Raw genomic sequence first — 10,060 nt, 5'->3', positions numbered from 1 at the left:
GTCCGAACAACGTTGGAAGGAGGAGCAGGGGCAGCGGGCAAGACAGCACGGAAGACAGACGGCACAGAGAGTTCTGAAGTCCTGCGCCTGAGCTTAGCCAAAACCATAAGGGGCAGACCCAGATTATAAAACACACACAAACAGCTATCCTAGGAACAGAACGCCTTGCGGGGTAGGGTGCGGGTCCCCCAGATTAGCGCGCGCGCGCGCGCACACACACACACACTGCGATCCCAGGAACAGGGCGCCTTGCGGGGCAGGGTGAGGGTCCCGACCCTCCGCGGGGTGGGCGACCGCCTCCCCAGGCGCACTGGCAGGGGGACGGCATCCCTAACAGAGAACCAGGCCTCGGCATGGGCTGGAGAGATGACAGAGAATGGCCGACTCGGACATCCGCCAGCGGTACGAGAGTCCGAACAACGTTGGAAGGAGGAGCGGGGGCAGCGGGCAAGAGAGCACGGAAGACACAGACGCCTCAGGCCCCGCCCCTCCCGGTTGCGTGTGCACGGCCCCGCCCCTGCCCCTCCCGGCCTGATTGCGCGTGCGTAGCCCTGCCTACCGCCCCGCCCCCTCCCGGGACAGGCTGCGTGCGCACCGCCCTCCCGTCGTCCCAGTGCGCACGCGCGGCTGCGGCCCCGCCCCCGTTCCCCCGGCGCTCGGAGCCCGAGTCCGCGGGAAGATGGCGGCGCCGCTCATCCCCCTCTCCCAGCAGGTACGGGCCGGGCGGGCCTGGGGGCGGCGCCGGGGTGCGGGGCGCGAGGCGAGCGGTGCGGCGAGGCTGAGGCGCTGGGAGACTCAGCCAGGCGGCGGCGGGGGCGGCGCGTGCTGAAGGGCTTGCGGCGGGCGGTGGGCAGGCGGCCCTGAAGGTGACAGGCCGGGGCCCGCAGCCTCCCGTGCCCGAGCGACCCTCGCGGGCACCGGGGAGGCGAGGAGGTGCGCAGCGCGTGTCCTCTCCGCCCAGGGCCCGGACCGTGCCGCCGCTGAAGCTCCCAGGCCGGGGACCCACAGAGGCGCTGGGCTGCATCCCGGAGAGGTGGGCGAGGGGTGCGAGCGTTTCTGTCGGCGCGGCGGCCCGGCGAGTCTTTGTCTCCCGCCGGTCCCGGTGCCCGGGCGGGCAGGGTCCCTGCTGGGTGCAAGGCAGAGCCTCTCCGGACCCGGACCCGTCAGCAACAGCGCGATCTCAGACTGATCCCCTGCCTCCCGTGGAAGCTGCTTCCGCCACCCCTGCACCGGGCGCAGATCGCACGTCTCCGGGAGCCTCTCTGTGTCCTCAAATTCGCCTGATGCGCTTACGAAGGGGCAGTATTGATAGCGCGACACAGACATGCGAAAAAGAGCCATGCGTAGGCATCTCTGTTATTTGGGAGAGACTTTCATTCATTCATTTTCTATCCATCCCTCAAATGTGCGTTGGGTCAGGTGATGGGAGCGCTGCATTCTTCCAGACAGACAAGGTCGCTGCTCTCCTGGAGGTGACACTCGTGGGAACTAGAAACTACCTGTGTTATGCTAATCACAGCTGCCTTTATTTGCTGAATACCTGTGTTGTGCAAAGCACCATATAAGCATTTTGCTAGAATGATCTAGCACAGCATAGTGATTAAGAGTGAGGACACAGGGTCAGATCATGTGTTCAAATCTTGGCTTCAGCCCCGATTTCTCTGTGCCTTTGGTTGAAGCTCTTAGCCTTTCCACCCATCAGTTGCTTCCTTTGGAAAATGGAGATATAAAAATGTGTTGGGATTATGTGAAAATTAAGCACGTGAGAAAGCGCTTAGAACAGTGCCTAGCATATGAGAGGCACTCAGTGATCCTATAATTTCTGTCATCATTTAATCTCTGCCAGATTTGGACGTTTGGGAGTAGAGACCGCAGCAAGTAAGAATTCCATACCCAAAGAGAGCTGATAGGCCGGTTGCATGCTTGCATGACTGGTTAGCTGATCCAAGGAGAGAGAAGTGCACAGCTAGCCAATTTGCAACACTGTCACTAAGTTAACAGTGCTAAAACCCGGTGATTATTAATTAGCAAGTTCTTGTTACTGACATGAAAGTGCTCTGTAAACTGTTAAGTGTCCTACAGATAGTAGGTGTTAATAGCTAAGTGCTATAGTTTAGAGTATGTAGTCGGGGGGTGGGGGGCGGGGACGGCGAGAGTCGGGGAAAATCACCTAAGATCATTTCATGAGAAAGCACTAAGCACTCCCAGTTTGGGAGGCGTGGATCTTTCTAAAACTTCCTGTCCAATTTTTTTTTTTTGAGATGGAGTATTGCTCTGTCACCCAGGGTGGAGTGCAGTGGCATGATCTCAGCTCACTGCAACCTCCGCCTCCTGAGTTCAAGTGATTCTCCTGCCTCAGCCTCCTGAGTAGCTGGGACTACAGGCATGTGCCACCACACCCGGCTAATTTTTGTATTTTTTTTTTTTAGTGGAGACGGCGTTTCACCATGTTGGCCAGGCTTGTGTCAAACTCCTGACCTTGAGTGATCCACCCGCCTTGGCCTCCCAAAGTGCTGGGATTACAGGCGTGAGCCACTGTACCTGGCCAGGTCACTGACTTCTTAGCGTCTTCCTGTTCCTTTCCCTATACATTTGTTGAATGAAGGCGTGGCCTGGTTTTCTTCGTTTGCAAATGTCAGCACTTCTCTACACTTGCTCTCGAGTGAAAATCTACACCATGGGTTACTGTTGGGCCAGGTGTGAGGCATGGTCCTCCCAGGCCCTTACTGTCTAGCTCAGGAGATCACTTGGGTTCACAGATAACTCTGGGGCAAGGGTATGATTCCAGAATTTTTGGTTGGGGGCAAAAAGGAAGCACCCTGCAGCAAGTGGCTGTGATCTGGTTGGATTTAGGTGACAGAGCACACCTGGCAAGCAGATGGCCAGGTGAAGGTGAGCAAAGTGGATAACCCAGTGGGCTAGCCTAGGGGAGGAGGGGTGTGTTTTCTCCACCCCCACTCCCGTCTGCACTTTTCCCATCAGCATCTTTTTCAGTCTGTTCTGTACTCCCCGACATCATCTCAGAATCTCCTTCCTTATATACTCTTTTCTGACCCTGACTATCAATGTAAATTCGAAAGGTCTGCACTCCTGCCTCTTTAGGAGTGATTTTTTTTTCCCAAGAGCATCTCAGTGATTTGTGTGTTTCCCTGTCCCCCTGCTCAGCTCTCTTCTGCTTTCCAAAAAGCCTTCCGTGGAAATGCATCCAGATCTCTTCCCTCCTTGTACTCTCCGAGGTTACCAGCGGCCCCTCCGTCCTTAACCCCGGTGCCCTGTGGGGGTGTGCAGCCGATCCTCCTCGAACTCCGCAACACTGGAGCCCATCGGTCTTCACTCTTCATCCTCTCTCCTTTCAGTCTCTCTCCCTCTTGCCCCCTAATTTCAGCCTCCCCACCTGCATCTTATCTCTCTGTGTGCTCCCTCCTCTGGAGCTTCTGTGCAGAGGATTCCAAACCTGCCTTCTGGAGTCCAGAAGATGTCTCTCTCCTGCACCTCTGCCAGCCTGCTGGACTCTGGAATAGGCCATTTCCTTGCCATGCCCCAAAGTGGTCTGGGCCATCCTACTTCCTGCTTGCCCACTGCCTCCCACGTACTCCCATGCCTCTGTGGAAGCCCTCTTTTCCACGTACTCCCATGCCTCTGTGGAAGTCATCTTTTTGTTTTTTGAGACAGGGTCTCGCTCTGTCCCCCAGGCTGGAGTGCAGTGGTAGGATCATAGCTCACTGCAACCTCAAACTCCTGGGCTCAAGCAGTTCTCCCACCTTGGCCTCTCAAGTAGCTGGGACTACAGGAGCGCACCAGTCATACCCAGCTAATTAAACAATTTTTTTTTGTAGAGATGAAGTCTTGCTATGCTGCCTAGGCAGGTCTTAAACCCCTAGCCTCAAGCAATCCTTCTATCTCAGCCTCCTAAAGTATTGGAATTACAGGTGTCAGCCACTGCATCTGGCTAGGATTCATCTTCTAAAACATATTCCCCTGTTCCAAAAACCTTTCACAGCTCCCATTCCCCTTCCTCCAAAAGAACTCCGTTTATGGCTGGGCGCTGTGGCTCATGCCTATAATCTCAGCACTTTAGGAGGCTGAGGCAGATGGATTGCTTGAGGCCAGGAGTTCGAGACCAGCCTGGCCAACATAGCAAAACCCTGTCTGTACTAAAAATACAAAAGTTAGCCAGGCATAGTGGCAAACGCCTATAATCCCAGCAACTTGGGAGGCTGAGGCACAAGAATCGCTTGAAACCAGGCGGCGGAGGTTGCAGTGAGCTGAGATCGCGCCACTGCACTCCAGCCTGGGCGACAGGGTGAGACTCAGTCTCAAAAAAAGTCAGCTTTGATGAGCTTAGTAAGCCCTGAATCGACTCCACCTAACCTTGCTGGGTCCCTTTCCTGCACTTCTGGCTCTTGGCAACACTTTCTAGCCTCAGCATCCTTAGCTGTGTTGCTCCGGTTGCTAGAATATCACTGTGAGCTCCTGCTGTATGCTGCCTGCCCTGAAGGATGGTCTTTGAGGCCTCCCCCGTGTTGTCCTCCCTTAGCCCCACCCGAATAAGAGTTCTCTCCCTTGTACCTTCCGTGGGTCCCTTTTGTGACCGCTGTACCTAGGAAGCACATGGTAACTGGGCTCAGTGATGAGGAGAGACTGCCCTGGGCCCAAAGAGCTACACCTTCCTCCTTTCCCCCTTGTCATGCGTTCTTCATCCAGGAGCTTTTGCTGTATTTTGGTAGATGCCTCCATTCTAGGAGGCTTTTATTCCCCTTTTACAAGTGAGGAAACCAAGACCCGCAGAAACAGAGTAACTTGCTGAAGTCTCATAGTTGGTGGGTGCAGAGCTGAGGTCACACCTGCGTCCTCCTGCCGCAGAGCCCTGCTGTTCCAGACGGCCTGCTGGGCACCCCTCCCAGAGCAGCACCCGGCCAGTGTGTCTGGAATGAATGCTGAGTGGCTCGGACACTTACTTGTCCTCTTGTCCCTTGTTTCTTTTCTTCCTCTGAAATAATCGCTAGTCTTAGTAGAATGCTAATGGCAATGCAGTCTAAATTGATGAGAATGAAGTTTTAGAGTAAAATCCACTCCTGAAAGATCCAGAATTCCCTGACTGTCACTTATTGACCTGCACTGGCCTGTTTTGTTTTGTTTTTTTTTTTTTTTTTGTTGTTGTTGTTGTTGTTTTTTCAACTAAATAGATTCTCACTGGGCAAGACCCCTCCACCCCCATTCTGAACTTTAAAACAACTTTCCGGGCCGGGCGCAGTGGCTGACACCTGTAATCCTAGCACTTTGGGAGGCTGAGGCAGGTGGATCACTTGAGGTCAGGAGTTTGAGACCAGCCTGGCCAACATGGTGAAACCTCATCGCTACTAAAAATACAAAAAATTAGCCTGGCGTGGTGGCGGATGCCTGTAATCCTGGCTACTCGGGACCCTGAGGCAGGAGAATCACTTGAACCCAGGAGGCGAAGGTTGCAGTGAGCCAAGATCACACCACTGCACACTCTAGCCTGGGCAACAAAGTGACACTCCGTCTCAAAAAAAAAAAAAAAGAAAAGAAAAGAAAAGCAGGCACCATTAGGTGCAGTGGTGCCTGCTTTTCAATGTTTAGGTCCTTAGATGTTTGTTTGGATTCCCAGATATTCCTTCACTGCCCTCAATCCTGCAAATACTTTCTGTACCTTAGTTTTCTCATCTGCAGAATGGTACTGTGGACTCGCTTGACCTGCTTTGTCACAGTAGAGTGTCAGGACCCTGCCGTGTGATGCATGTGCTCTCAGTGCCTTCCTATTTTTTTTTTTTTTTTGAGACAGAGTTTCACTCTTGTCACCCAGGATGGAGTGCAATGGCGCTGTCTTGGTTCACTGCAACCTCCGCCTCCTGGATTCAAGCGATTCTCCTGTCTCAGCCTCCTGAGTAGCTAGGATTACAGGCGCCCAACACCACGCCCAGCTAATTTTTGTATTTTAGTAGAGGCAGGGTTTCACTATGTTGCCTAGGCTGGTCTCGAACTCCTGACCTCAAGTGATCTGTCTGCCTCAGCCTCCCAAAGTGCTGGGATTACAGGCATGAGGCGCCGCGCCTGCCCTCATGCCTTTCTTTTGTAGATCACACTGTTCGTTCAGTGAGTATTTATTTGGCATCTTTTGCTGGGCACTTTCTGGGCAGTGGATGGAACAGTGAATCTGAAGGCAGCGCCGCCTCACGGGGCTGACATCGTCGGGAGGGGCCCGGATATAAAGAAATGAGCCAGTGTGTAGTGCATTCGGTGGGGATTGATTGCTGTGAGATGAGTAGAGCAGGGCAGGTTCCAATCTGATGGTGGAGGTCAGGAAAGGTCTCACCACCAGGCTGGAAGGACTGAGTAAAGAAAACATCTTAGATTGCCTGGTTGATCCTCTCGGTCACTCTGGCCAGTATTATCTTCAGTGTATAGGGGCAAGAGGGGCAGATCACTGGAGGCCAAGAAGGGCAGATCACTGGAGGTCGGGAGTTCAAGACCAGCCTGGCCAACATGGTGAAACCCTGTCTCTACTAAAATACAAAAATTAGCCAGGCATGGTGGCACGTGCCTGTAGTCCCAGCTACTCAGGAGGCTGAGGCAGGAGAATTGCTTGGACCTGAGAGGCAGAGGTTGCAGTGAGCCGAGATTGCACCACTGTACTCCAGCCTGGGCGACAGAACAAGACCCTGTCTCAAAAAAAAAAGTGAAAATAAAAAATAAAGTGAGGCCAGAGATTGTTATGTCCCTTGCCCAAGTTTGTACCCAGTGAGCTCAGGCTGACATGGCTTTTCTGACACAGGTTCAGGCCTCTTCATTGCACCATAGTTTCTTGTCTTGGAAAGTTTTTTTTGTTTGTTTGTTTTTAAGTTTATGACATCTCCTAACCTCATTTGTTTTTATACCTAGTTATTAGATATCATGTAGTCTGAGTTTTTATTTTATTACTTTAATCTCATCTCATTAAAAGGTAGAGAGGGACATGGAAAGGCCTGCTTATTGTCTTTCTTTTTCCTTTAGAGACAGGCTTTTGCTCTGTTGCCTATGCTGGAGTACAGTGGTGCAATCAAAGCTCATTGCAGCCTCGATTCTTGGCCTCAAGTGATCCTCCTGCCTCGGCCTCCCAAGGAACTGAGACTACAGGCATGCAACACCACACCTGACTAATTTTTAATTTTTTTGTAGAGACAGGATCTTGCTATGTTGCCCAGGCTGGTTTCGAACTCCTGACCTCAAGTGATCCTCCTGCCTCTGCCTCCAAAGCGCTGAGATTACAGATGTGAGCCACCACTCCCAGCCAGTTGTCTTTAGGAGAATCCAAAGGTTTCCCTGCCGGAGTGGTAATCAGTGCTCCTGGCCCATGCAGAATTAAGTTGTCCAGGCCCGGCCCACAGCAGAGGCTCAGGTCACGGGTGATCCAAGCTGCAGGAGGGGCAGATGACTGGCTTCCATTTGGGTGTTGGACATGGTTGTATGGAGGAGAGGGCGTGTTTGGTGTAGGCCAAGCTTGTCCAACCCATGCCTGCATGTGGCCCAGGATGGCTTTGAATGCAGCCCAACACAAATTTGTAAACTTTCCTAAAACATTATGAGGTTTTCTTGTGAAAAATTTTTTTTTTTTTTTGAGACTAAGTCTCGCTCTGTTGCCCAGGCTGGAGTGCAGTGGCACAATCTCAGCTCACTGCAAGCTCCGCCTCCCAAGTTCATGCCATTCTACTGCCTCAGCCTCCTGCGTAGCTGGGACTACAGGCACCCGCCACCAAGCCCGGCTAATTTTTTGTATTTTTAGTAGAGACAGGGTTTCACCGGTTAGGCAGGATGGTCTTGATCTCCTGACCTCGTGATCTGCCCGCCTTGGCCTCCCAAAGTGCTGGGATTATAGGCGTGAGCCACCATGCCCACCCGTGAATTTTTTTAAGCTCATCAGCTATCGTTAGTGTTAGTGTTAGTGTATTTTATGTGTGGCCCAAGACAACTCTAGTGTGGCCCAGAGAAGCCAAAAGATTGGACACCCTCGGTCAAGGCCATGGGGAATAGCCTTTCACACGGAGGCAAAGAGGACTGAGCCAGAGCTGAGAGGCTGCAGGTCTAGGTCAAAGGACCAAAACATGCGGCTGGGACTTTGGGGTTCATGTCCTTCCTTTAATTTAGGTGGCTCAGGGATGAAAGGAGGAAGGTCTTTTGGTAAATAAGACGTGAGAGTTTGTGTCTGGGCTACAAATTGGCCCAACTGACAGGATGTCTGCTTGCCGAGAGAGTGGCCAGTGGCTGATGGGGGCTGAGGAGCTGAGACCTGCCCACTGTCCTTCGTGCTGGATTGGGCTTTACCGCTGGTCAGAGTGGTGGCCCTGAAGTTTGCTCCTGCATGGAGTGCAGACCATTAGCTCTTAAAGCTTCTTTGGGCTTTTCCCTTCATAGGAGTCCCAGCTCTTGATACTACAAGCTGTTGGGTGAAAGTAAAGGTCACAGATGACCGTAGACATTTGTCTCGGATTTCTATCTGCACTGCCTGTGGTGTGGAATGTAGACCTGATAACAGAATCTGTTTACTGACTGCCTGCAGGTCAGGCTGACATAAAGTCACTTCTCCTCTTGGGCACACCAGCCAGGCTGGATCAGGCGCTGCTACTGGCAGCTGACAGCACATCTGCTCCCCGTGTTTCCCAGGCTTGCAGTCCTCATTTCCTCTGCCCTGTGGCCCCCCGGCCCCTCTTTCTGTCATCTGCGCAGGTGATCCTTCATCTTGCCTGAAGGCCTTTGCATCTGCTGTTCCCTCTCTCTGGAATGCTCTTTCCAAACCCTTCATCCTCTGGTGAATCCCTACACCTCTTCATATCAGCTGGGGCATCACGTCCTCAGGGAAGCCTTTCCTGACAAACTGGCCCAGCTTCTCTGTTACCACTGGTGGAGATGGACACCTTTTCCATTTGGCCGTTTATAATTTTCTCTTTGTGGGGTTGATTGATGGTCTGTCTTCCCCAACTGTCTAGACTAGGTCCACAAGGGCAGAGACTGTGCCTGTTTTATTCATCCTTGTTTGCCAGGCTGCAGCTGGCACTCAGGTGCTCAGCAATCATCTGTTGAAGGAAGAGTAGCATGGGCCACATTATGAGAGGCAGTAGGGAGCTATGGAAGGTTCTTGAGGAGTGACACCTTTAAATGATCTGGCTGCTTACACAGGGAGTGCTTGGAGCTGGGTTCTAGCTCCGAGACAGTCTCTGTGATATGGGCATGAAGTGATAAAGAGGAACCTGGCCTGAGGTTGTTTCAGGAACAGTAGAAAGGGCTGGGGGTGGAAGGAGTATGTGGGGTAGCTATTTGGACAGGTGAGGGTCTAGGTGGGAGAGGAAGCAGCGGGAAGAAGCAGGCATAGTGTCTGCAGCCGTCAGGTTGAGGCCACCTTCAGGGAGCCAGGACAGCAGCGGTGGGAGTGCCTGGTTGTTAGAGCCTGATGGGCTGTGGCTGTGTCAGTTGAGTCAAAACCCATCACTTTGCAGGAAACCCTCCAAGCCACATGAGACCCCACGTTTAGGTACAGTCAAAAAGAAGACCAGCTCTGGGGCTGGGGCACCATGAGATTCTGTCTGCTGAGCTACTGTGTGCTGTCTTGGGACCAAGATAAATAAAACCAAGCCCCACCCTCCAGGTCAGCTCAACTGCAGCTGGGCACCCAGGCACACAGAAAATTAGGACATAGTGTGACACACTTGTGGAAGTCAGGTGGCACCCACAGCGGTGGGATGAATCACCTCCACTGGGCTGGGAATAAAGGACAGGAGGAAGAGGGCGCCTGTGCCTCCTTTTGTCTTTTCCCTCCTCTGTTCCAACAGGCCTGGAGGAAGCAGCTGGGTTCAGCCTCTCTGACTAGCTGCACACTGCGTGGACCAGTGTCCTGCCCCCACCCTCTGCACAGGCCCTCTCTCCCAGCACCATCTTCACAGCTTCCTGGCCCCCTCTCTGCCTTCTGAGAGCCCCACTTCCCTGATTCTTAGTTTTATTTTATTTTTTCTTGTGGTGGAGTCCCGCTTTGTCACCCAGGCTGGAGTGTAATGGCATGATCTTGGCTCAC

At 52.9% G+C, this 10,060-nt stretch overlaps 1 protein-coding gene across 8 annotated transcripts in view; it reads left to right on the top strand.

Moving 5' to 3' along the window:
* Window positions 1-216: 216 nt before the first annotated feature.
* EPS15L1 (epidermal growth factor receptor pathway substrate 15 like 1) overlaps window positions 217-10,060 on the top strand; it is a 117,141-nt gene continuing 107,297 nt past the window's right edge. For 6 of the 8 annotated variants that reach the window (XM_063658750.1, XM_063658749.1, XM_054465874.2 and 3 more), the window contains exon 1: window positions 614-712. In XM_063658750.1, the coding sequence (XP_063514820.1) occupies window positions 680-712 (33 nt within the window). In that variant the 5' untranslated portion in view covers window positions 614-679. Of the gene's footprint in view, window positions 713-10,060 lie in introns of all 8 variants that reach the window. The other 2 variants (XM_054465879.2, XM_054465873.2) reach the window with 2 other exon arrangements.

The sequence above is a fragment of the Pongo pygmaeus genome, chromosome 20 (assembly GCF_028885625.2).
Source record: "Pongo pygmaeus isolate AG05252 chromosome 20, NHGRI_mPonPyg2-v2.0_pri, whole genome shotgun sequence".
In the NCBI taxonomy this organism is placed as follows: Eukaryota; Metazoa; Chordata; class Mammalia; order Primates; family Hominidae; genus Pongo; species Pongo pygmaeus.
The sequence above is the reverse complement of the archived record's forward strand: the minus strand, read 5'-3'. Positions and strand labels throughout refer to the sequence as shown.